The 26839-nt window shown below is 50.4% G+C and overlaps 1 protein-coding gene across 1 annotated transcript in view; it reads right to left on the reverse strand.

Moving 5' to 3' along the window:
• The window catches only part of LOC144179721 (cubilin-like), a 158025-nt gene that overhangs the window by 16561 nt on the left and 114625 nt on the right, over nt 1-26839 (reverse strand). Inside the window, 16 exon segments of the mRNA XM_077708164.1 lie at nt 113-379; nt 1631-1830; nt 3045-3198; nt 3394-3647; nt 5373-5538; nt 5884-6098; nt 7316-7690; nt 9737-9928; nt 10374-10529; nt 13172-13337; nt 13896-14083; nt 16984-17197; nt 20899-21029; nt 21775-21912; nt 24348-24542; nt 24993-25149. Of these exon segments, the coding sequence (XP_077564290.1) occupies nt 113-379; nt 1631-1830; nt 3045-3198; nt 3394-3647; nt 5373-5538; nt 5884-6098; nt 7316-7690; nt 9737-9928; nt 10374-10529; nt 13172-13337; nt 13896-14083; nt 16984-17197; nt 20899-21029; nt 21775-21912; nt 24348-24542; nt 24993-25149 (3168 nt within the window).

A 26839-nucleotide genomic window follows, 5' to 3' on the forward strand; every position in this document is an offset into this window, starting at 1 on the left:
TTCTGCACTTCTCTTTATAGATATTGCAGTTCGGTCTTTGTATCCTTCATTGAAGTCCTTTCGTCTGCCAAGGTGCAAAAGCCCGTGACAATATTGGTATATGCGCATGTGCGTGTAATGGGAGCCATGCGCTCTGTATACATGTCTGTGTGGACATAACAGCTAGGCGGTAAGCGAAATGTGAGTTGTGGACGATACCTCCTGCGGGGCTACTGAAGTACATCATGAGGTACCGATGGGACCAGCCACTTTGGATCTGGTTGGACTGAGCATTCTTGACGATGATGCTGAGGTGAACACCCGTAGAGAACACTGGGCCCGGGTTGATGTCCCCGCACACATGGGACAAGACCCGCGACGAAGCGCCACCGTCACGCACCTGATGAAAAATCGGGCGATGCTTTTAGAGGGGCCTTTAAACGCAGCGTTTAGAAGATCCGAGGCACATTCTACAACATGGTGAATAAACATGTCCTTAGTTTGATAACAGCGCTAGGACATGACACAAAGAGGGCGACACGAGACTGGACGCTGAGTCTCGTGCGCCCAGTCTCGTGTCGCCCTCTCTGTGCCCTGTCCTAGCGCTGTTATCAAACTAAGTATGTACCAACAAGCCCGCATTAACACAGTTTTTCAAAACATATCCTGTAATATCAGAGGAAACATTATAGGGCACATAACAGAGGGAACTTACAAATAGGCCTAAAATTACCAGGGATGCTTAGAACTTTCTAAGAATGTCAAGACAAAAAGCCATAGACCTTCTGCTGATTTGCTCTTGAAATTTAAACTTTGTATCTACGCCCGTTATTACTTGACCAGCCCCCCTGGATAGCGCCCTCCGAAGCTCGTTGGACTCGCTCGCCATCGCCAGGAGCCTGCTGTTCGCCCCCGTCGGTACGTTCACCTCTCGTGCTGGCACGTATTTCACGTGTGGCAGCGGCATTCTTCCTCTAACGCTGCGCTGCTTCTCCCGCTTCCCAGAGCCCCCTCCGCACCCCCCCCCCTTCCCCCCCCCCCCGGCACCGTAGTTTTCCTTTCCTCGGTGTGCGCTATCCCCGGCTCACGCTCCTATGTATTGTACCTCACAATTTTCTCTTCCTCAGAATTCACGCGCTTGAACCGCAGAGACCAAAGGCCTGTAATTGATTGGCCCTTTCAGGCACCCACTTGAAAGTTTCACGGCTTCATACAGAAATACAGCCGCTGCTATCAGCTGGCTCATTCTTTCAGTTGCCTTAACAACCTAAGAGAAAACATTTGAACTGGTTTTAGCTGGTCTCTTCTGGTTTCTGCTGGTCCCAACTGGGACCAGCAAGGCTTTTCAGTTGGTCCCAACTGGGCTGCTGTTGGGACCAGCAAGGCTTCAGTTGGGACCAGCTGGGCTGTTGTTCGGACCAACAAGGCGGCAGTTAGGACCGACAGTTGGTCCCAGTACTTTTTGGTACCCAGGTGGTCTCTGCCATAATGGCCTGTTGCAACCACCAAATTATTAGCAGAAACCAGCTAAAACCGTGCAACCGTTACGACAAACATAGCTCAAAGAAAAGCCGATATTAAACGGCATGTCTGACAGAATCTGAGCTCGCAGAGTCTGGTTGCTCGCGAAGGGTGAAGGGATGCACAGCACCTGCATGAAGACGTTGGGACAAGAGTTGTTGACCGGGCTGCCCACGTTGAAGCGGATGAAGTAGAGAGCCAAGGCAGACATGGCTGTGGTGTTGGCCGGCGCCACCGTGAGCAGCGTTGGATGCGCTGCCGTGGTCGTCCAGCCGGGATAGTCGACGTTATGGATGATGCCGCTGGGCTGGCTGTAGGTGAGGTTGGCATCTGCGGGTGCATGTGAACATGTGACTGTCCGTCTGGCAAGAGATGATGAAGCAAGCTCTTTTTTGTTGTTTTATTTAGCAAAAGAAAGTTAAGTGCCCTGCATCGGACCTGTGCAGAAAACATTGTATGGCTCTGAATTTGAGTACATGGGTGCACTTGCTAACGATACACTATTTTAACGCTGCTTGCACCTCTGGATATTTCCATTTTTTTAAATCACTTTAGTATTCACATGGACAGTATTTTATTAAGGTCCCGAGTGCAGGGCCATACAGAAAAGCAGCTCTTTTTAGAAAGTCCTTTTTGAGCACTAATTACCAGCTAGATCTGCAGGCTGCATCAGATTTAACATTTTAACATGACAGTGTTTTATTACGGGATACACAAAGATTTCAATGACGACATATCCACCACGGAAATGACGGCAGCACAACGAAGCAAGTGGCCTGTAAAGGGTGCACCCCTGCACACAGGGTCTTCTTGCGGGGAAGCAACCATTAGTACTAAAGAGTACATTATACTTAGGTTTGTTCGTTTTCGGGTTTTATATTTTAACACGAATGCGTTTTATGCCGGGATGCACCAAGATTTCACTGACTTCATATCTTCCACGGAAATGATGCCGGTACACCTTTTCCGAAGCGACCTGCCAGCAGAACGTCGCTCGCCAAGCACACCCACAAGACATCCTCCGACCCGCAAATCATGCTCAGCTGCAGATTTCGCTGCACATTTCAATTTCGTGCTTTACCAATTCCTATGACTGAGGAATCAACCACAGTTTTTTTTATTGCTGCTTGTGCAAGGAAACTCTTTATCTGACTTGTGCAGAATACGTCATGCATGTAAATAGCAGCTAGCTTCCATGAGATAACGAATTGCTCAATCTCCTTGCATTTCATGCTCTAGTAACATGTCATAATTGTGAGATATATACGAAAGCTACATAAACTCAGCATAAGCAAATCACGCAGAAAGCTCCCAGACATTTTAGTTTTTCTGACGCATGAGCTGCAATGCTTTAAAGCTGGCATTCCAAGTTTTCAAAAAAAAATTGCAAGTTCTGTATTCAATATAAAGCATTTCGTAAAATTTATTCGCACCATTTCGCTCGGTTTTAGCAATTATTTTTGTGTTCGGGGCCGAACTCAGCTTAGGGGTTTTCGGCGTTTTAGCAGGGAACGGTGTAAGAAGCGGCCGTGACAGCGTCTTACCCCGCATGGTGCCGTATTCGAGCTTCAGCTTCGCCTGGCCGCCCCGGCGTCCCGTGTCGAGCAGCAGCTGGACACGGCTGGCAGCAGCGTGAGGCTTGAGCCACTCCTGGGGGGCGCTCATTCCGCACAGCCGCAAAGGACGCTGGTCTGAGTACTGAGAGGAGAGAGAGCGCAGGGCTGATTCAGTGGCGGTTACAGGGGGGCACGGTGGACGCTATGCCCCCTCTCGAGTGCACAGATGGAATTCCAGCAGGTGTACACTCGAATAGATCTACACTCAAGATATGCTTGCCCCTTGCAGATATCCCCTGCAGTTTGTCGCCCCAGCACATCCTGCGTATAGGCTCACCTTCTCATCTGTGATCAGTGCCAGGTAGGCACCGTCCTCGCACGGAAGGCGCATCTCCTTGACACGGATGATGACGTCGCGGAATTCGCCTTCACCATAGGTGCCGATGTGCGGCACGCCGTTGAACGTCACCGATTCCTGTCCCCTGAGGACCCAGAGGCAGCGCACGTTGGACGGAGACCCACTGGGGAAGCCGGGACTCTGCAGCGTCTGCCAGGCGTCACCGCTCACGTTCAGGGTACCTCCACATAATGCTGCAAAAATCGAATGATGGCAGGTGGTCAGACGGCCAACGTTGTAACTTTGCGCCGCACTCCTGATGTTTGGAAGCGCCAGCACTAACTTCATAACTACCACCAACGGCATTGCATACAACACTATTCAACTAGTAATATCGTGTAACCTAAAACATGGGGCGCCTGGTGGTGTCCTTTCGTTATACTTCTGTTTGTGTGTACAGCGCAGTTATCGAAAGAACCAGCCGTCTCCGCAACAATGTTGGGCTAACCAATACATGTACCAGTCTACAAGGCAACTGCACTGCCAAGCATAAATATACTTTGCAGGAGGATTGTAAAAATATATCCCCATGTGTCCCGAAGAATACGTCGGCATCACTCGAGGTCGTGGGTGTCACACTGAATTGGAGCACCTCAGCGGGCAGCAACTGGGCAATGACCGACTTTGCAAGACAGACGAAAGCAGTGTCAACATGCGTGATATGGGCAACTGTTGCGCCCTGTGTTGTATGTATGCGCTCTACGCCAGTATTATATGCATTCTCAAGTGGAACCATGTTGTCATCGTTTGGATATTCTCAAAATTTCTAGTGAAATTCCCCGCTGTTCTAGGGAGCTGTTCTAGGGAAATTCCCCGCTTTTTTGCACCCGTAGGACGGGGAAAGCCGCTCGTTCGCTTAGCTCCCAGGCCAGTGTTCTCTGCACGTGCCGTGGCTGACCCCACGTGTTCTCCTCTCGTGCTGTATAAACACCCTCTTCCTCAGCCACCCATTCGCACACGGCGCTTCATATTTTAATATAAGGCGGCGAATATTGCACCTGAAAAAAGGTCTTCCTAGCCCTGCATTTGCGTGTGGGAGTGAAGCCGACTTAAAAAAAAATCTACGTAAGCTTGGTCTTTGTAAGCTGGCTTTGCCACATTGCGTGATGCACAGTGAAGCCAACTCATAAAAAAAGAGAATAGGCGGAAGGGGCGCGAACGCGGCGGAAGGAGACGACGATCATCGGTTTAAAGAAAACCAAATTTTGGGGGTTGAACGCGACAAAGGTACCCCTGGGCTATGAGGCGCGCCGTAGTGGAGGTCTCCGGATTAATTTTTCCCTCCTGAGGGTCTTTAATGTGTGCCAAATTCTCGACGCACGGGCGTTTTTCCTTCTCGCCCCCCTCTGAAAAGCAGCCACCACGGTCTAACTCTCTGAAACAGGGCCGTCGTTTTGAAACGATGCGGTAGCGCCATGCAAATGCACGTGTTTTCGGGTTGGGGCGCCGCTTTGAGGGGCCCACAAGCTAGGACAAAAATCCCCGAGGGGAGCACTGTAATAAGAGTTCAAAGCGACACGCGAAACGACTGGGGAAGTGCGGGTCGCTTTTCGCCCTTGTTACAGTGCTTTTCTCGGGGATTTTCGTCCTTGTGGGCCCCTCAAGGCACATTCCTCAGAGCACCAGCACATTCGTTTTCCGACCTGGATGACATTGACAGATTTCACCTAATACAACACCCCGCGTGAGTAACGCTAATGCCACTACAGACACAGCGCCCTGTATACATAGCCCTGGCTGTATAGCGCAGTAACATGCGAACCAGACGAAAGCGGTAAGTGACACAGCCTTCACAGATGTTTCGCAAACGTGCGGCACCACGCTACTATGAAGAAGACCTTTATGCCTACGATGTGTGGGGTTGCTTACATCAAGCAATGAAGATCGCACGACGTATTCGGGTGCACGTATATACTCACGAGGAAGCTCTCGGAAGGCGGCGGAGAAGGCAGGTTTTTCCCCTAGATCCTTCGTGACCATGTGCACGAGCAGCGTGTTTCCCGCAGACCGGAGCGGAGCCTCTGGTGGACGTTGGCCGCACAGCCGTATGAGGGGCTCCTGCTGCTCATCTAGAGAGTCCCACACCTGCGCGCGTGCGTCGTCACTTTCACACGGTGTTCGTCTCCGGCAGCTTGAAAGTTTGTTCCAACAACGAAGGCAGGCGCAAACGCGAAATTGGCCAAGCTGGTGGCGATTCATTTCCAGATATTGCAGTGAAAAAGTGCGAGACAGTGACACGGCATGACACTGCCCATTTTCGCCCTACGCCTGTGTTTAGATAGCTTATTTAATCTACTTTGCCACCATTTTCGGAAATAAGGCTTCAAACTACCCATAGCACATAGCTGTTCTCACTTGCATTTTTTGTACGTCGATCAGTTCCCGCTTGTTTTTGGGGTTGTTGTTATTGTTTAAAAGAAATGGGCACACCTCGAGGAATTCAGTGCTGGCCGCGTTGCAAGGCTGTGTACCGTTGTCCAGGTTGAGCGCCGTGACGTTGAGCTCGAGGCCATATCCAGAGCGAGACACGATTGTCCAGAGGCAGTTGAGTGGCCCGCCCGGGTAGTTGCCGGTGCCGCTTAGGCTGGGGGGCGATATGACACCGGATGCTTGGAGAAGGGTGCCGCCACAGCCCTGGTTCACACCTGAGGCAAGTACAGACACAAAATGTGAAGGGTAAGACGGAACGTCCGAAGCCTACCGCCAACATTTTTTCCCCTTTTGTCACTAAATAAAACGGGTCAAAACTCGAACGGTTAATTTTACGAATGCACTGTTTTGCTTGTTTTTTCAGCCTTACAAGCAGATGAGACATCTGCCTGAAGCAATATAGTTAGTATTAGAAAATGTGACTCTTTAAACCTTTGTAAAATTAATAATTCTTGCGATTGTAGCAATAATTCATTACTTGAAACAAGTTTTCCTATACAGTGTACACTGTCCGGCCCTGTATATAAATGGGGAATGTTAACGGGACAACGCTTTACAGCTCTGGTATCACTGCGTGATTCAGCGTGTAAAGGCTCCTTCGTAACTCACCGATAGACTCTGGGGAAAACTGAAAGACTCCTTTCTGAAAGGCACGTTTCCAGAGGCCTAGGTAAAATCAAATTGAATGTGCGCCTCTTAGTGTTCATTCTTTCGCGTATCCAGTTATTAGGATGTTCGCGAAACGTACCGTCGTCTTCCCGATAACAGCTAGCCCTGGCTGGCCGAAAGCGACCCCCCCCTCCCCCCCCCCCTTCTTCACAATATTCCCCGTCTGAAGTATTTAAAGGGACCCTGCAGTACTTTTGTCAAGCTTTTTTTTCTAAATCTTAAATGCTTTCAGAGCATAGTCAACAAACACATCCAGTACTTAAATAAGGGGTGAAAGCCAAAATTACTGCTCTATGCCCAATCTTGAAACTAGCTCAAAAGATTTTTCTCTCTTTTCCCAGTCTTGGCGTTCTTTGAGCGCTCGAATCACGTCATTACAGCAATGTAACGGCAGAGTCCCTCAATTCTCTGATAACGGCTATTGGCCGATTTTCTGTTGCAGCACTAAAAGCATTCTATAGCCACTTTAGAAAAACCAGCCACAAAGCAAAGCCGAAACGAAAGGCGCGATAGATCTGCTTCGACGAGCAAATCACGCAGTGCCGCTCCAAGCTGGCGATAACTGTAGCTTACACAGTGATTCCAGACGCGATAAGAGTGAAAACGTTTATCGGAACTGTTGCAGAGTCCCTTGAACGCGCAACACTCAATCGTAGGTAATGCCGTCTGTCTTCTCGCAAAAAAAAAAATTCGTGCGCCTCTCGTCGCATTCACGCGTGTATCTATTAGCCCTCAGAGTGGAAGCTTGGACAACAAGGCTTACCGAGCGTGCTTCGGTAGGAGGCCCTGAAGCCTGTGCCGATAACGTACATGGTGTTCATGGCCAACACCACGGTCATGCTGCGTCCCGTGCTCTTGAAGATGTCCGGGCCGCCCTCGCGGCCGCAGAAGAGCGCGATGGGCGCGGCGTCGTCGCCCTCTCCGTCCAGCACCTGCACGCGGCTGGACACGAAGCCGTCCGTGCAGTCGGTGCTGTGCACCGTGCCGTGCTGGCTGTCGGCCAGCTGCAGCCGGAGCTCCACCACCCGGCCCTCGGTCACGCGGATGTTCCACTTGCAGCGGGGGCTGTTGTCGCCTTCGGCCATGGACGGAAGCATGCTGAACGAACCGCTCTCGCCCGTCAGGTTTCCGCCGCAGCCTGGGAAAGTACATTCCCGGTGTTACATCGGTGGATGCGTCCCCGAACAGGGCTCCGTTGCCTCCGTCATGTAGTGGTAGCATCGTGGACGAGTGGCGAGTAGAAGCAGCTGTCTTAGTGTTGGCTACAAAGAGCCGAAGGCAAACTTAACTGGTTTACTGCATGGCGAGAGGTGAACAACGACGATACAGGAACAGCACCCTTCAGGCCGAGCTTACAACATGACTCGGATAGAGCAACAGCAAGATCCGATCCTGTCAATCAAATAAATTATGCGCTCGGAGGAACAGCTTTTGTAGTGCTTTGCACACGGGTCGAACACGGTACAGGCACACAAGAAAACTCTTTCCCGGGTTCGTGAGAACCGGCGGTAGCAGCGAACGTTGAGTCAGATCGAGGGGAGGGGCGGAGATCTCGGCGGGCGGCGCCCACTGGCAGTTTGAAGTCTATGCATGCCTCCGCTAGAACAGTTTGTTTTGTATTTTTGCAGCTGCCGCGGCATGAGTCACCGCTGGCGTGGCCCGCGTGGCGGGTGCTATAGTCTCAACGTGTTCGAGGAAGGAGGACTTTCTGGCAACGCACAGGATAACTTCGCCACACTACACCAACTTGTAGCACGCGCACGCAGGGTAGCGGCGCGCTGAATCGTAACGTGCACCGGGTATTTATACCCCCATTCCCTGAGACCTCAGCTACAGCGTTACACATTTTCATAGCAATTCGCTAACACCTACACAAAGGCAAAGTTTGCAGTTTAGAACAGTTAGTGAAGAGCTTCCATCGTCGTCCCAGTGTTGGATTGGCACTCTGGCTAAGACCGAGTATGAGTGTAATGTTGCGCGAGTTGATTTTAAGTTATATTTTTCGTAGACACATATAAGGAACACTTCTATAATCAAGAGCCCCGATATGGAGGGCGCGGGAACAGTTTAGGCTAGCCGGCGTCACACAATTTGCCCTGAAGCAAATGCGCAGAAAGTGCGATAGCTCATTTCAGCGTCAGGCATTCAGCATGAGCCCAAAACAGCTTCCAGCAGTGTGCTCTCGATGCTCTTCGGTGTGCAGGATTTTTGTCGAAGAACAGAGCTTTAAGTTTATATACATACTATATACTACCTAAATATTATATACCTAAATGTGTATACTAACTTTATATACATAATTCAGGTAACAACTGTCACCTGAAGTATGAAGAAATGTGAGGAAGATATTTGAAAGGTTCGCCTTTAGGCATGGAACACAATTGCGTTATCGTCTTCGGTGGTGAGGAAGCAGTGTAGTGTGCCCAGCACAGATATGCAGCAGCAAATCCGTCGCAGGCGTGTCAGGAGCGAGCACGCGCTACGGCTAATTAAGGTCACTCTACATATATATAGTCCTACGCAGCGTGTACTCCCGGAGGCATCTATATACTTAAATGCGTTCAACGTAGTATTTCTTTCTCTATGGACGTAGTGCGGCGCACCGCACTACGTTCATAGTTACGATTTCCTTCATGACGCGAAACAGCGAGCTAGCCGCAGCCTGTAGCAGGCACCGTGCTAAGGCACGGGCACAGTCAGGTGATGAGGCTGGCATCGCCGGCGCCAAATGCAACATGCTGCATTCCACGCTGGCTGTCGCGGGGATGATGATGATGATGATGATGATGATGGTGATGATGATGATGACGACGACGTGGTTATCCCTTTTGTATCGGTTGGGCGCCGGTTTTTCACCCTAGCCGTCACTTCAAAAATAACTACATGCACTGCCTGCTCGCACGCCATCTGTCGGGGCAGCGTGTTACGATTTACCGGGAGTTTGACTGGGTGCCACAAGTGGCGCTACGAGACTTTTCGCTCACGGTCAACGCTGACGACGACGCCGGCTTGTCTGCGCTTCGGGGCCACAAACGCTCCGCATTAAAACAAATCTGGAGCCTTAATGCTCCCACTGCTATGGATTCTGGTAGGCATCCAGTGTATTTACACAAGGCTACAGCTGATCGCTGGAGGCACTTACAGGTCTACGTTCTTCGACAAAGATCAATGCATCGGCACTCACGCGAGATGCGGTACTGTAGGCGGAATCCCTTTCCGGCGCTGCTCCAGTCCGTGCGGAACAGGACGAGGACGGAAGAGGCGACGGAGTAGTTGCCCGGAGCAGTGGTGCCGCACCACGGTCCACCCAGTACGGGCGACGATGTGGAGTTGCCTTCGTACAGGGTCAGGTTGTCGTACTTGCAGCTGTCGGCATCTGCGCAAATTTCGGCCGCTTGGGATCGACGCTATCAAGGCAATCGCCGTACCATGGTGTGATCCAAGACCCGTTTACGTTAAAATAGATCCCTGCACTAATTTGAGTAAATGTTACGAACAAAAGGACTCCCAATCAAAGTGTATTGAAGATAAAACGAGAATGCAGAAGCTATCAAGAGCCGGATTGAAGTTTTGGGATTAAACAAAATATTCAGTGAGATTAACTGTGCGCGTCGCCCAGAATTCGCGATCAAAAACACAGCACACAACTGGCGCGTTGACACCCGGTTTTTCCAGGTCGAGGTAAGGTGCATCCCATGCGGAAATTCTGTACCCTGAACACCCTCAACATGGTCCGCGTTTCGCAAGAAAAGGCAACACCTTCAGGCGCAAGCTGACCTCCCGTGGAGTGCGCTGGAACAAGACTGCTTGGGGGAACTTACTTTCGATTTCAAAGTTTTCCTTGTCGAAGCTGAGCTCGAGGTGGCTTCCTTCCGGCACGACGATGAAGTACGGGCAGTTGAGGTTGTTGGCATAGTTGTCAGGGAAACGAGGTGACGTGATCTCCCCTTCGTCATCTTCGTACCTGTCTCCACACGCTGAGAAAGACAGAGATAGAGAGAGAGATGAGAAAGGCAAGTGAGCTTGATTTGGTTCTCGGGGTCCATTATTAGCGATTGGCAGTCTTAGTCTACGAGTGGTGCAGGAGTTCATGACTTATACCAACACCCCCTCGATCCGCGGCGTCCTTGTCTTGTATGGCCTTTAATTTACTCCAAGATATTTTTTTCTTGGTTATGGGTATTGCTGCCATACAAATTTAATCGCCGACCGGAATTCTTTGCAGGAATTTTATTGCAGTCCACATTCTTTGCTTAGCTCGTTTGAGCGGGTGTGCTCAAACGAGCTTTTACATACGACCAGCTCTGTTTCGGATCCAAAATGGCCAGTCTATCAGAGACATACCGAAAGATACGTACGTGGATTCGACGCGGATTTTTTATACACTAGTCCAAACACCTATAAGGGGGACATGAGCAAGCAGGCGCTCCGGACACGCAGGAATTTCTTCGGCGGGCCGTTTAAAATACGGGTGTGATACAAGGATTAGTTTATACACCCTTATGTGCACCCGTCTACCGATTTGTTTTTTTTAACACGAAAGTGTTTTATTCGGGGTACACAAAGATTTCACTGACGTCCTATCCGTCACGGAAATGACGCCAGTACAACGAAGCAAGCGGCCTGTAAAGGGTGAACCCCTGCACACAGAATCTTCTTGCGGGGAAGCAACGTTTATACTAAAGAGTACGTTATACTTAGGGTTGTTCGTTTTCGGGTTTTATATTTTAACACGCAAGACCCGCTGCGGTGGCTCAGTGGCTAGGGCACTGTGCTGCTGAGCCAGAGAACGCGGGTTCGATTCCCAGTCGTGGTGGCCGCTTTTCTGATGGAGGCGAAAAGCAAAGACGCCCGTGTGTACAAGATTTCGGCGCACGTTAAAGATCCCCAGGTGGTCAAAATTAATCTGGAGCCCTCCACTACGGCGCACCTCATCGCCTGAGTAGCATCGGCATGTTAAACCGTATACAATCAATCAGTAGTTTTAATAGAAATACAGGAATGCCCACTTCAAAAGCGCACACAAGTACACGTATTCGGCCATTTTCAGACACGCGCTGCAAGGAAAATTGCGATAAAACAGAGCAGTTGCTATTCTTAGCTGACCGCAGGCAGGTCGGAGAACATTAAATGGTATCTTAACATTGCTCATTTAAAATAAGCCTTCTTTCATCATCGGACCCCTGCAAAGAAATCCTCCTGGTAGCATTATCAATGCATCATGCTTGAGTGACGCGTATCCTGGCTGGAAAGTTTTCTTGCTCTGTGATTTTTTTCTACATTTAAAAAAGTGTATTTGTCACTGACAAAGAGTACAAGACTTAATTTGATATTATATACCTTGAAGTGAAAAAGAGATCACTGTTCAGATGTGTGCATTGTGAGTTATCTCTTATGTTCTAAGCATCTGATGCTAAACAAAAAGGGATTTCAGAGTCAACCTCGCCAGTTTGCGCTTGAAGTATCCAGAATGTTTTCACTCATTGCACCTTGGGTACCGTTTGTGCGAGAAGATCTTCCAGCCTTCGCTTAACAAACAAGATTGAGACGGCAGAAGGAGCCCTGAAGGTAGACGCAGCACTGCGCCTCCTCCTGGCCATCCATTCTTGTAGTTAAGCATTTTTGACTGGGAAAAAATAATCGCGAATGCGCTCATTCAGCTGGAAACTAGCACTTATTTAAAAAAAAACTGTGGTTGATTTCTCTGTCATAAACACGAAAGTGAAATGTGCAGCGAAATCTGCAGCTGAGCGTGATTTGCGGGTCGGTGGCTGTCTTGTGGGTCTGCTTGGTGAGCGGCGTCCTCCTGGCGGGTAGCTTCGGCAAAGGTGTACTGGCGTCATTTCCGTGACGGACATGGCGTCAGTGAAATCTCGGTGTATCCCGGCATAAAACACTTTCGTGTTAAAATATAAAGCCGCAAACGAACAACCCTAAGTATAACGTACTCTTTAGTACTAAAGGTTGCTTCCCCGCAAGAAGAACCTGTGTGCAGGGGTGCACCCTTTACAGGTCGCTTGCTTCGTTGTACTGCCGTCATTTCCGTGACGGATATGACGTCATTGAAATCTTTGTGTATCCCGGAATAAAACTCTTTCGTGTTCAAATGTTAAATCTGATGCAGCCTATAGCTGGTAATTAGTGCTCAAAAAGGACTTTCTAAAAAGAGCTGCTTTTCTGTATGGCCCTGCACACGGACCATAATAGAAGACTGCCCTTGTGAATATTAAAGTGATTAAAAAATGAAAATAGCCAGCGGTACACGCAGCGTTAAAATAGCATATCGTTAGCAAGTGCACCCATGTACTCAAATTCAGAGCCATACAATGTTTTTCTGCAAAGGCCCGATGCAGGGGACTCATTACATAAACTCTCTTTTGCTAAATAAAACAAAAAAAGCTTTCTTCATCAGCTCTTGCCAGAAAGACACTCCAGACAGGCCAGACAGTCATTTCCGTGACGAATATGACGTCAGTGAAATCTGTGTGTATCCGGGAATGAAACACTTGCGTTTTAAAAACCCCAGCATGTCAAAAATGCTGACAAGCAGTGCTATTCTACTTGACCACCTCTAAAGTCACGCGCCTTGTCTACATCTGTAGAAAAGAGCGCGGCTCACCTTTGGTGACGATCATGTTGAAGCCGTCGGCCTCGACGCCGGCGTTGGAGCGGAACAGCACGCGTGCACGGTGCGTGGTCGCTTCAATGGGTTCCGGCGCCTCGAGCCCGCAAAAGCTGCCCACGGGGTTCGGCTCCCACTGGCCATCGGCACGTTCGTTGAACACCTGCGGCCAGCCAGTTCTTGTGAAGGGTTATCTTATACACCTGGCTAAAAGAAAAATTCGCCCGCTCGTATACATCACGACGTCCCCTGTTGTCATCACCGTCATCGTTACGACCCACACGGGCTTCACAATCCAACTTGCAGGGAATTCCCGGCGCCCTTCAACTCCTCACCTGGAGTGCCCGAACCACTCCCGCCGACGGTACTGAATCCATTCTATAGGCAGCCCAGTTCACACACCCGGAACTCGTGCTACTGGATGAAACTTGAGCCGCCTCAGGATCGGCCAGATCAAGCCTAATCATACCAACATTTATTAGTTTAATCTCTATTTTTCTGCGTATAGCGAAGCTGGAGCTTGGACGATTGTGCTACCGAACAAATACTTGTCTCAGCACGGTACCGAAGATTAACGGTAAGCAAAATAACATTTTCTGCCTCGTATGACGAGCGCAAATGCCTTAGCGGAACGTTGACACAAACGTGAGGGTGTTCGCTACTTTCCACAGCCTGCTTCAACAGAAGCTCAAACGTGCAGTGAATGACCCCAATTGATCACCTTGACGTAGTCGGCCGTGCAGCCGGTGCTGGCCTCGATGTCGAAGCGGCCCCGGAAGGCGAGCCGTGCCCGGTATCCCCGCTGCACGTCCACCGTCCAGTCGCACTCGGCGTTGGGCGGGTACCGCTCGGGGTAGTTGGGGGACTGCAGCGACTGCTCACCCCGGCCGTGCACAAGTCCGCCGCACGCTGCACGTGCCACGAGAAGACCATCATGGTGGCGTTCGCGGAGTGTGGTACAGGTGCCTCGCTTCAGAGTATGTGTAATATTGCCGAGGGGTGAGAGAGGCTAAAAACAACCTTAGAATACCCGTCGGTCTTCAACAAGTTGAGAGCTGAAGCGTCACCAACATGCAGGGAGTTGAATTAACAATATCAGGTCTCCTCGCATGCCGCCTTAGCCCCCCGATACGGTCACAGGCGCAGTCCACACTCACAGCTTGAAAGACGCATAAGTGTGTTAAGGTTTTGTTTTAAGCATAGTACTTTTTTTAAGCACTGTCTTTTTTTTTTAATTTTAAGCATCGTCCACCCTGCACTATAGAAAACAACGAGAGATCACACTTCACAGTAGTAATATAACTGCAAGCGTTGCCCCGTGTGCTACTCTGCAAAGGAAAAGACGAAGACAAGAAAAGCGACAGCACAAACGCCGATTTTCACCTGAATTTACGTAACAAATGGGGGCTAAACATCTGTTTTTTAAGGTGGAAATATTTATTTTATAGTTACTTTCCCTTAGCGGGTACATCTGCACAATTTCCTGCAATGAAGAAGTCGGCGCTCGTGTTGTCTTTCTCGTCTTTCTGTGTTCTCCTACACAGAGCGGCACGCAAAGCTTGTACTTTACTTGCACAAAACATTTGGGCCTCCTCGATTATAAGTCCCGGATCGTCCACGGACTGCCCGAGATGCGATCAGGCGCTCGATTTTTCCTTGTATTCCTATGGGGCTCCCGGACCGAGGGCAGTCCTCGGACTGCCTGCGGACCGTCTAGGACTGGTAAATCGAGGAGGCCCTTTATTTGCACGTAATAACGGTAGCGGGAAATCCGAAATTTCTTTGCTATGTCTTCGCTGACAGAACAATCAGTGCAGCGCTTGCATGCCCCTTCTATTTTCGACTGCACACGCAAATCCTTCCCTCATGCATGCAGTGCGACGTACCGGCGGCGAGTCCACACAGTTCCCAGCGCATCCAGGAGAAAAGGTGCAGAAGCAGAAACAAGTGAATGCAGGTTACGTTTCCGTACAATGTCGGCTCCAGCCTCTAATTGCGAACGTGCTTTGAAAGTGCAGGGCAAGTCGGTGCCTTCTGTTTGTTGGCGGGCTTTACACTGAGTTTGGAGAGCTTGGACACTTTAACCAAACGAACGATCCGGGACCTCCGCACGTTTCCTACGCGGGGCGCGTGTTTCCAAACGCTTCGCCGCACAGCACGTGACACGTGTGACGTCACTGCACGCGCTATTCTGTTGAGCTCCTGCTAAAAGAAGCCCGACGTTCGGGCTCTGTGGCCTCGAGTTCACTAGGTTTTTGGCACGGGGAGCGGGAAGAGACACCTGAGATTTTTTGAAAATATGCAGTGGACGTTAACTCCGGCCAAATACTTGGGCGTACCACTCAATAACTACAGGCAGCCTACCGAATTTTGGACGCTGGAAACAGAGCGCGCAAAAGTTCAGACAACCAGGTGGGGTGGGAAGGATTTGTCGATGTTTGTACGAGCTACTATGTGCAACTTATTTCTTGTAGCCAAAGTGTTCTGTGTCCTTCAGGTGCTGTCCATGACGAGAGTTTCTGTTCAGAAGCTACACAGAGTGTTTGCGGTTTTTATTTGGGGATCGACTTGGGAGCGGGCCAGCCGCTCGAACCTGTTCCGCGCGGCACGAAAAGGAGGCTTGGGGCTCTGCCACTTGTTTGTGAAGCAGATTGTGTCGAGGTTTTGTTTCTTAAGAGATCAGAATAATCCCTTTCTACGTACTGTCATTCAAGTGCGCCTTCGTGATCACATACCTGAATTTGTTGTGCCCTCTTTTGGGGGTAGACGAACGAGTCTATGTGGTTTCATGCGCGAAGTTGTATGAGCGTTCAAATTATTGAGAGTGAGATTTTCGATTGAGTACTTGAGCAACGTACCACGCAAAAAAGTTATATAAGGACCTCATTGATGTTATGTTACCCATTCCCCTATACAGGTCTATGTATGCAGTGGGAAGGGAAGGTGATGTGCTCAAGAGGGTAAAGAGAATGCCCGTGCGCGCCTCCGTTAAAAGTTCCATTTTTCAGCTCCACAGTGGCACGCTTCCTGTAAATCCATGGCTCCAGGAGAAAGGATTAGACATACATTGGAACATTAACTGTCGCATATGCTTAAAGCCGGAAACTATTGACCACATTTTTCTAGACTGCTCAGACGCGAGATTTCACTGGGACATCCTACAGCGCACTGTTAAAAAGGACCTGCCCATAAACCCTTTCGGGATCCGTTTTCTGTCTGTGTGTGATACAGGAGGCGTGCCATTCGACATGTTTATGTTGATCAGCATGCACAGCTTGTGGCGCACAAGGATGGCTGACAGGCATGCCGATCCCAATGCGCGGCCCGCCAGAGAGTATTTCATTGAGAGTATGGTCAACATACGTGAGGTATACAAAGCGCTAAGCGAACCACCTGAATGGTTACCAATGCTTGATGACCTTGTTCAGCTGAAGAGATTTTAAACTTGTGTTATCGCAAAGGTGGCGAATGTTATAAAATCACTGTAAACTAGTTTTTCGTTTGAGACAAACGGTAATAAAGAAAAGAAAGTTAGAGTTCTAGGTACTCCCGCTGACGACCTGGGTTCAAGCCCCAGCGGGTCTACTTTTAATTTTTTGTTGCATTTTTTTCTAAACTAAATTTTACGTTTTGTTAGTGTTAATAATGGTAATTTGATATGTTTTAGCTCGCTTTAGAATCGGGGCGCAGTTTATGGTCGCGTTTGATTAACGTTCTGCATCGCTCGAAGCGACATGTCACGTGGGGCGCTGTACAGCGAAGCGTTTGGAAATACGCTCCCGGGGAAGGAGGTGTTCAGACAGGCTCACCGACGCCGACAGCTGTGGCGCTGATGTTGAACCCCTTGGCAGTGCCCATGCCGTCCGCGTGAAAGATAAGCATGAAGGCCGTCCCGACCAGCGTCCCGGGGCTGCGCTGGCCGCAGTACTTGTTGATGCTGGGCGCCAGTCCGTTGTTGCCGCTCTTCACGTCCAGCCAGTCCGCGCTGCAGTTGTCCTCCAGGGCGAAGCTGCTGAAGTTCAGCTGCGCACACGTCCACGCAACGCGTTAACCTTTCCGTAGCGGCTATTCCCCGTTGATTGATGGTAGGGTTTTAAAGGGACACTGAAGTGATATGTAAACATTGCGGGTCTAGCGCAAATTGTAGTCCGGAGTCCCCAGGCCATGTTTCGACCACTCTAGGCGCGTTTACGCGATTTTATTTAGTAGAAAAACTAATTCGAAAACGCTGTCCTCCTCTCTTTACGCTCGCCCATTTTCTGTGGCGTTTTCGTGTGACGTCAGGAGGGGATGAGCTGGCAATTGGCTGCGCCACGGCTGCGCTACTGCACGGCTCCCCGGCCGACAGAGTCAGTCGGCCCAGCGTCTCGTCCGCCGGCCGCCGGCGGGTCGTCGCAATCAAGGAGGTTAAAAAAAAATTGCTTGGTCGCAATTCGTTCGCTTAGTTGAAACGAAGCCAGGACACGTTTGTGAATGGAAGAATGTGCCTTTCTTTACTTGGTTTGTTTGTACACTGTATCTAGCTCCAAGTCAAGGTCGCTTCACACAACCGCTGCACATGCGACGCTTCGCTGACTGGTACGCCAGTAGGAAAATATAAGGCCTCTTGAAGGCGGGAGAAGAGTCAGCGAAGTCAATATAGGTACTAAGGAAATAAAATCAACTGATATTTTTACCGTACAGCGTAAAACTAGGGCGCGGGAAGCACTTCTTTGCGCTGGGCGAACAAGCACAGCGGTCAGCAGCACGACTACGCATCTGCGAACGCTTTTCCGTCTACGAAATGCAATTGCTAGACGTGAGCTACTGTGGAAACTCGGGCGACGCTTACTGCACGATCGCAGTACAACAAATAGTCACCTTAGCGGCTTGAAATGCCAAAACTAAATAAAAGTGTAAACCGGTTGTACAATATATACCCTATATTAGCAAGGCATTCGCGTCCCGCTCCGTGGCCTAGCGGTCTGGGGCGCTAGGATTTCACCGCAAATGTTTCGCGAGTCACGAGTTCGAATCCCCGCGGGTACGTGCTTTTTTTTTTTTGTAAGTTAACTTTTTTGTTTTCCGCCGATGTTTTCTATATTGAGTGCACCTTTTTTGGGGCCGCAACGTTCATGGCTACACGAACTAGTTCACAAAACGCGCGCAGGCTGGCACTGGCGCGCTAGCGAGTTCTCGTTGGCGTGCTGTTGCCATAAGCACCGACTGCTTGCAGGCAGTGGGCACAGGCCAGAATGAACAGACCCTTGGCCTGGTGCGAACACGCTTTTTACGATACAGGCATGAGGGAGGCAAGCTCCAAATATGGGGGAAAAGCGCATGACATTTGGGCGTCTGCGGGTACGCGGAGGGCGTTCATGCACTGCGTAGGTCTCGGCTAGTGAATGCTACGACTACAAGCCGTCCTGGGAGGCTTATCTTGTGCATTTTACAGCCGACAACATGGCAGAAGCGCGGTACGATGATTACTGAGATATTGAGAATGCCCATCCAACAAAGCCATTGGTTATGTTTTACAGAACCAAAACCGAAACCGAAACTTGTGTGATTGCTAACCTTGGGCATCGTCCAATCACGGCGCCCCTCCTCTCAACGTCACAGCCTTATTTGGTGCGGCCGCCGCAAACCGCGCATGGTAGTTTTTCTTCTTTCGCGCTTTGTAAAATAATTACCGATTTGTCAACCGGATAAACGATGAAAAGTGTGCTAATTTGAGCCAGTCTACGCAGTGCAAGCAAAAACGGGAGCTTGACAAATTCACTTCAGTGTCCCTTTAAGGGACCCCGCAACGCTTTTGATAAGCGCTTTCACTCTTTCCTTCGCGTCTGGAACCAGTGAGAAAGGTATAGTTATCGCCATCACGGAGCGGCACTGCGTGATTGGCTCGTCGCACCAGACATGCCTTTCATTTCTGCTTTGTTTTTGTGGATTTTTTAAAAGTTGCAATCGAAAAGCGTTCTTTGCTGCAACTGAAGGAATACCGGCCAACAACCGCTACATGGCCTTAGTGACGTAATTCGAGCCGTCGAAGAACGTCAAGACCGGGAAAGAGAGAAAAATTGTTTGAGCGAGTTTAAAAGTTATCTGATGGGCATAGAGCAGTAATTTTTGGCTGAGGTGCTTGGCGACCCCCTAATCAAAGTATTGGGTATGTTGGGTGACTACGTTCTGCAAGCATTAAAGATTTCAAAAAAAAGTTGAAAAAAGTGTTGCAGGGTCTTTTTAACGCGCCGACGCAACGCAGGCGATGAGGCGCGCCGTAGTGGAGGGCTCCAGATTATTTTTCGCCACTTGGGGATCTTTAACGTGCGCCGAAATCTCGTACACGGCTATTCCCCATACTATCGCACGCAGCCATGCCTTGAGAATGTGGGATTGTTCAACAGTTCATTTAGAGTCTGTAAAGTTCTGACTGGCCTACCCAACTGAGTCAATTTTAACAACAGATCTGTTTAAGTTTGTGCCTGGTCCGTGGGCGTTTGTAAAAAAAAAAAAAACTAAAGAAAAACCGGCGCGAAATGCTGGGCACGACATTCGCGCAGTGGCTTTAGCGAAAAAAGAATACCGAGCGCACGTGAGCGTGCGCCTTGTGAGGAGCTCCCGGCGTCGTCGAGGCTTTCGCGTAGGCTTGCGCCACATGAGGAGCTCCCGCCTTCGTCGTCGTCGTGTATCGACCGGCGTGACACGGGTCCGCCGCGCCTAAGACGACGACGACGAATCTCCATCCCTTCACAATCCACATATGGCGACGGCCACCGAACCAGCTGACGAAGTGGAAGTCTGCCGGGGCGAGGACGCGCTATAAGAAGATTATCCCTTCGTGGCAGTGCCGTCGGACGACGACAACGGAAGGGATGACGACGATTTCTGCTGAATAAAGCACTGTGGTCTTTGTTTTGCAGTGCCGTCTAAAACAGCTTTCTACTGCTGCGGTCCAGCGGCTCCCTCTCTTGTGGGGAGAACCTAGGTTGACCTCCTCCAGCTCTGCTGTTTCTCCAGCCTCGCACCACTATAGTGCAAGCTGCACCAATTTTTTTTGAACATTCGTGCAACGTATTTTGTTTCGTGAAGCTGTCTTCCATACACTTTCAATAAGTATCATTATTTTCTTCACGTGAATTCTACTATTTATGCAGCCAGAAGGAAGGAGTGGTGCTGGGCTTTATGGTATACATTTGAAGGCAGTTTTTAGAAGCTTAAGGTACACTTAAAAATGATCTATCGGCAGCAATTCCTTTTCGAATAGAAGCGGAAAAGTCACAGCTATCCGCGTGATCGACGATGTACTTCCACGTGAACGCACGTTCAGGCGGGATACCCTTTACTCTCGTCATCAGTGAGCGTGCGATGTATTTCTTCGCAATTTCTTTGCGGATCACCGTTAGGATTTTCTCCAAGAGAAGTCGGGAAGTGTGAAAAAAGAAAGCTCTGCGAATGTGCTAGTGCTGCATGCGTACCTCGCGCTTGCTACAACGAAGGAATGAAGCTTCTTACGTATATTCATCAGTGAGGCGTGCCCGCACTTTTTAGCATTTAATGGCTCCAATGCCATCAAGGTTTAAGCATCAGCCAAACCCCACGCGCGTTGGAGGTGTCCCAAAACTCTCCTTTAAACATTTTTGTTTGATTTTCACGCGCCCTTAATTTTCGCGAGTTTTCGGAAAATTGACAACATATTATCCCTTTGCAGAAATTTAGGGTATACATGGCCTGGTGTCCCGTACCTTGATCTGCGTGCCCCACACTTCAGGTTCGACGATCCACACGCAGTCAGTGTTTGGAGAGTAGTTTTCGGGGAACCTCGGCGTGGCGATGAACTCCGTGTTGTCACTGATGCGCACTCGTCCTCCACAGTCTGGAAAAGAGGGTCCACGATTACTAATAGGATGAAGAACGGTATTTACGCGATAAGTAGTTACGGTCGATGTTCTTTCACTGTTCGCTCACAACGTGTTTTTTAAAGCAAAGCTTTACTACTTTCATCCAGCGATTTCGAGGAGCATGCGCAAATGACCTTTTGACCGCAGACACACCCCCGGCGACACACCCCTCGAGGCGCATCGCGTGACTCGCCGGGCCCGCTGTTGGCGCCTGCGGGCGCCCACAGCGGTCGCCACCGCCGCTGCGGCCGAGGCAGCCAACCACCCCCGCAGCCTCCCATGCATGCGGCGCTGGGTCGTTTAGGGCAACGCCACTCGCCTAGCGCCCGGCGAAGAGAACGGTGCGTTCGCCATGACTGAACGCCGCGTTCGCCCGGCTTCCTTCTGTGAGCGTTGCGCGGAAGAGAACGGCTCACAGAAGGAAGAAACCAAGACTCAACCAGACTAAGCTAAGCTTTTGCTTTGCATATCCAAGGTTAGCTGAGCCAAGCCGCAGTCATTTTTTTGTTTGTTTGTTTCTGAACTTGCTATAGATGGCATGTAAGCACGTGCCCCCACTCACAATACCATGAGCGCGTGAGCGCATATATGAGCGCCGTAAAGATGGGCGCATAAAAGTTTATCGTTAATACCAGATTGTCGATAAATGGCCTTATGACAAGTGCGTATGATCATGTACACGTAAGGTTCACTGCAAGGTGAAGTTAGAAATAAACTCACCGTTCACTCGATAAGTTGCGCTGAATCCACCCGAAGTTTGGTTGTGCCCCTTCGAGTAGTGGATGGCGGTAGTGGACGGCGCTGAGTTCTCACTATCGGACAGTGTCACTTCGCGGTCCCCTGGCTTGCAGAGCCGCCCTAAAGGGAAAATGAACAGCGTATCAGGAGCCGTGAGGGATTTGACTTTGAATAAGCCTTCAAAGCACGAAACGGCACTTCTGTTACTCGACACGACTATAGATCATATCGAACCGACATATCGCGGTGTATAACTAAACAGAAATGGTATCGTGCATCATGCCGCTTTTACACTCGCCGCGCTGGTAAAAAGACGCTGTCTTTGTGTGGGTAACGGATGACTAATTTCAGTGGTGCAGGGTGCTTTGAATGGAGTGAATGCACAAAAAAAAAACATTGCTGCTGAAAGAAATGATGCCTGAACATGGTTGGTTGCCTTCTCTTGCGTTGACAGACATCATTTTATCAGGCCGACCAAAGTAGCCCCCACCACACCATCGTTTTTCATAGGCGGAAGACCGGGGAGAGGAGCAGTCTACGAAATTTTTAATTTTCTGCACTTAACGACGGCACAGGATCAGTGTCAATGATCACTGCTGTTCCCTTCGTCCCTTCTGTATGTGTACCGCGACGAAGTCCAATCATGTATACATCTAAGTATACCAGTGGTGTGCTCACGTTTTCTTTCTTTTTTTTTTAAGAATAACGCTTGTAGGTCACAAATCACCGACGTTAAGATTTTTGCCCCTTTGTGAACAATGTTCAATCTTCAGGTGGATTCGGGCTGTAGAGGAGCCCAAAGTCTGCTCTTATTTTGTTGCTGACTCAAGCAATGTCAGCCTGGCCTCTGCACCTACAGAAAAATTCGTCTAGTTTTGCGTCTTCAATGAACTAACAATCACGAAGCCTCGTGGCATTACGATGTTGAAGAACCATGAGATTCGACTGAGCATTTGTTTGCCTCTTTGTTAGAGTCTACTGTTCTGATTGATTAGTTTGCTAACTTACACTACAAGGTTAAACGACATTTGCTGGCAATAAAAAATGTCCGGGCATTGTTAACTTTTAGAGCGAAAGCTCTGTTACTCCAGAAACAAACGGAGAAAACGCCTCGTTCCGTCCATATGACCTTCAGGCTCCGCGAAGGTCCAGCCGGCGCCTCGTGCGGTTGTGGGGTGAAAGCGTCGAATCTCTCGTTCGTTCCAAGGGGAAGGGGAGGTGCGGAAAGAGGATAAGGGCAAAGAGTAATGGCAGCGTTATTAGAAAAAGAGGCGCTGGCTGCGTACAAGTTCGTTGCGCGTTCGCACGCCTAGACCTGCGACTGGGCTGAGCAGCGTCTATGTTTTGTCTTGCGTTGTAATTGTGTGCGCGTGCACTGCCCGCTCTCGGCGCGAAAATTGAGCTATCGCTTGACTAACCGCGTTCACTCAAGGCAATTTTTTAGTTCGCAGCACTTTGGCGCCCGCTACTGTAGTTTGACGGCGGCGTTGGCCTCATTAACGAGTGAACGAATGGACAACCGAAGGCAGAAAGAAAACGGAGGAGAAAAGTGTGGCGAAGGTGTGAGGGGGAGGGCGATATGCAGAGGTGGTGCGAGACGCTGTCCGGTGGTGACGCATGGCGAAAGTGCGAGGGGAGGCAGTGATACATGCTGGGTGGTGGTGACGCGCTGCGAGACGACGGCATAGCAGCGCGTGCCGTAGTGCGCTCGACGATGACGCGTTCACTTCCTAAGACGCAGTTCGCGGTCCCTTCCCGAGACGCATATTCCGATCACTCTCTGAGACGCAGTTCGCGCCGCCGACGCAGAGGCTTACCATCGCTGACATTTGCGCGGGAGGTTCAAACACGATTTATAACAACATGCTCGGCGGCGGCGACGCGCTGCGAGATAACGGCAGAGTAGCGCGCGCCACGCAGCAGCTACGCGCCTTGACCGAGAAGACTGCAGTTCACGCCGCGCACAAATTTCGCATTAGGGAGTATAGTAATCATCTTTAATTTTAGGGCGCAGCCCTTTATCGCCCGTGTCTGGGCTGAGCTGCCTCGTCGTCGTCGTGACCGAGCGAACGATTGGAAGACCAACGAGTGAAAGAAAAAGCGAACGATGGGAAGACCGACGAGTGAAAGAAAGCAAAGGAGGAGAGTGTCGCGAAATTGGGAGGGGAAGGCGGTTCGCCGTGGAGGTGAGAGCCAGCGCTCTCCGAAAGTGTGCGGTGGGGGAGAGGAGGGGGCAGTGTGCTGTGCCCGCACGAGGCGCTCGACGGCGCGACGCTTGGCGAAAACGTGAAGGGGGCGTGCACGTGACGCTGGTGTGCGTTCCCTGCCCAAGACGCGGGTCGCGGTCCCTTCCTGAGACGCACTTCGCGCCGCCGACGCAGAGGCTCATCATCGCTGCCGTCGAGAGAACCCACGTGTGAGTGCTTCCTCAGCGCACTGCTGCTGCACCCAAATATCGCATTAGGGAGTATCGTAATCGCCAGCCAATTTTTTTTTTCTTTTGCGTTGAAGCACGCAAAAAAGCAAGAAGTGACGGCATGCGAGGTGTGGCTCACGGGAGATGTGCAGGAATTCCGTTTTGCAGTTGGCGTTGTCCGGCACGGTGACGTTGATGCGGTCCAGCGTCACCGCCAGTGTCTGGTTGAGCTGCAGGCCCAGCGTCCACTCGCACGCGTAGTGGCTTCCTGCCACCAGCGCCTCTGCTGGAGACTCCAGCGTGCCGCTCCGTTCAGTCAGAGTCTGCCAGCAAGCTGTGAGGAGCGCAACGTGGGTACGGGGCTCTCGGAACTTTGTTAGTTAATTTCACATGAGTTTGGAGACGGGAATTTCTGCAGAGGCGACATGGGCCACTCCGTTGAACTGTAGGTCGTGCGGAGACGCTAAGTGCAGGTTGATTTAGAAGGACACTGAAACAATTTAGGGAAACCAAAGCGAATCGAAAGTGCCTTTTAGCTGTTAATTAGACAACAATACCTAGTTAACTACCATAATCACATGACTTACTGACACCCTTATAGCAGTTAGCTCTCTAACAACCGCATGGCATGTAATTACCTCCAACAACCTTTAGTTACTACCAGTAACTAGTTTTACGTATTTCACATGGTGAAGACAGGAATGGTTCATTATACTGCACGAAGAGTGCGTGAGCAGACTGCCGCCTTCGAGCTCGCGGGGTAAGCTAAACTACGTCGGCTTACGTAGCTCCTTCTCGGTGTCGTAGGTGACGCGGATGCCCTGTCCGCCGGCGAGCCTCTGGAAGGTGTACGAGAGCACCACGCGGCTCTTGAAGGACTCGTACGTCACCGGAAGCGAGTGGCCGCACTCCACGGTCCTCCGGTAGAACCGCTCCATTACCTGCGATAGGCGGACGCCAACATACGGGTGCCGTCATAAGTGATTGGATCAAGGTTTCGTTAATATCACGATATATTTGTCTTACTTGGTTTATGCCAGGCATTGGTTCCCAGGGAGCTTTTTTCTATTAGGGAGGATTCCTTTTAAAGCCCACCAGTGCAGCCAGGCAGTTTCCGGAAGAAGAAATTTCTCTACATTTACGAGACCGTGTTCCAAGTACTTTTGACGGCACCTGTACGTACATCGCAGCTCTAACGCCACTTGAAGTGAACACGTGCCAGCTGAACCATGTCTTGCCGCAAAGAGCCTGATAATTGTTCCCGGACATTTGTGGTATAAATGTTCTGGAGTAATGACTTGAGTAATTGCCTCGTATGATGTAACGAGCTTCTAGTGAAGGGCAAATTACAATTTCTTTGAAATTACAAAGTTGGGATTATACCTGTGGTGGTAGTGCAGGCACGTTCCCTTCATTGCGGACGTTTAAGAACAGTGCGGTTCTAAGCCTCAGCCTTCTTTTTAATCTGGCGGTACAAAACGAAAAAAAAAAAAAAAAAGAACGCAAGTGGGCTTTATTTCTAAAAACCCACTTCTCCCTGTTTTAATTGTTACACGCAATTTTGAAAAAAATTCCCCCGCATTTCCCCGAGGGGGAGAATGTGAAAGTGCGAATGCACGGTTGTCGGCCCGCTTGCGGCGCTTGCGCTCGGCCCCCGCAGCCCACCGCCTCGCCGCCTTCTCTTCCATCTCTTCCATCGGGTTTGTAGTATCACGTGTACACCACGCAGTTATCAAGCCGCTATAACGCCGCTGAGTCGCCAACGCACGCCGCTGACGACGTAGTTTGAATGAGTTAAAGATATAAGGCGCGTTACTCAGACTGATATCAGCGTGGCGTCCGTGGCTGGTCCCTCCCCAGCTCTCAGAGGGAGCAGTCATGGAGGGAAACGGCTCCTCGAGAGAGGAAGGTGCGCGTTCGTCAAACCGGTCCCCCGCACCGCCCTCCGTGCCCGCCGCTGCGACAGGCTACCGGACGCTGCTTCCGACCCTGCCGACAGGCAAGTTAAGCGAAAACTCTGTTTTCCTTCACGGCGATCCGTCGGCCCGGCCCTACAGGATCGATGACATAGCAGCGGCACTCAGCGCTACTACCGACCTGACGAAAATCACTGGACTGGGACCATTCCAATTCAATCACGTTTGGATGGTCACTTTCCAGACAGCAGAAGACATGGAGAGTCTGGCCTCGAAGGGCGAAATCGAGGCCAAAGGGAAGCGGTGCCTGGTGATCGACCCGAACAACCAGGAAAAAGCAGTGAAGCTTCACTGGGTGCCGACAACCGTGCCCAATGAACTCCTCGTGCGGCATTTGGAACGCTTCGGCGAAGTGAAAAGCATTTCGTTTGAAAAGTGGCGCCGCCCGGGCATGGGCCACATGGGGAGCACCACGAGAATAGTACAGATCGCCCCAAGGAACGTGAACTCGCTTGACGCGCTCCCCCATCAGGTGAAGATGTACGGGAACATGGTGCTCATAGAAGTTCCTGGCCGCCCCGCCATGTGTCTGCGCTGCCAACAACTTGGCCACATGCGGAGGCAGTGCACAACACCTTGGTGCCGGGCCTGCCGTGGTTTTGGTCACGACAGTTCAGCGTGCGAACAAAGCTACGCGGCCAGGGCCAGAGGAATG

This window comes from Haemaphysalis longicornis, unplaced genomic scaffold (genome assembly GCF_048455015.1).
Source record: "Haemaphysalis longicornis isolate Haplotype H1 unplaced genomic scaffold, Haemaphysalis longicornis Haplotype H1 scaffold_4, whole genome shotgun sequence".
NCBI classification, from domain to species: Eukaryota; Metazoa; Arthropoda; class Arachnida; order Ixodida; family Ixodidae; genus Haemaphysalis; species Haemaphysalis longicornis.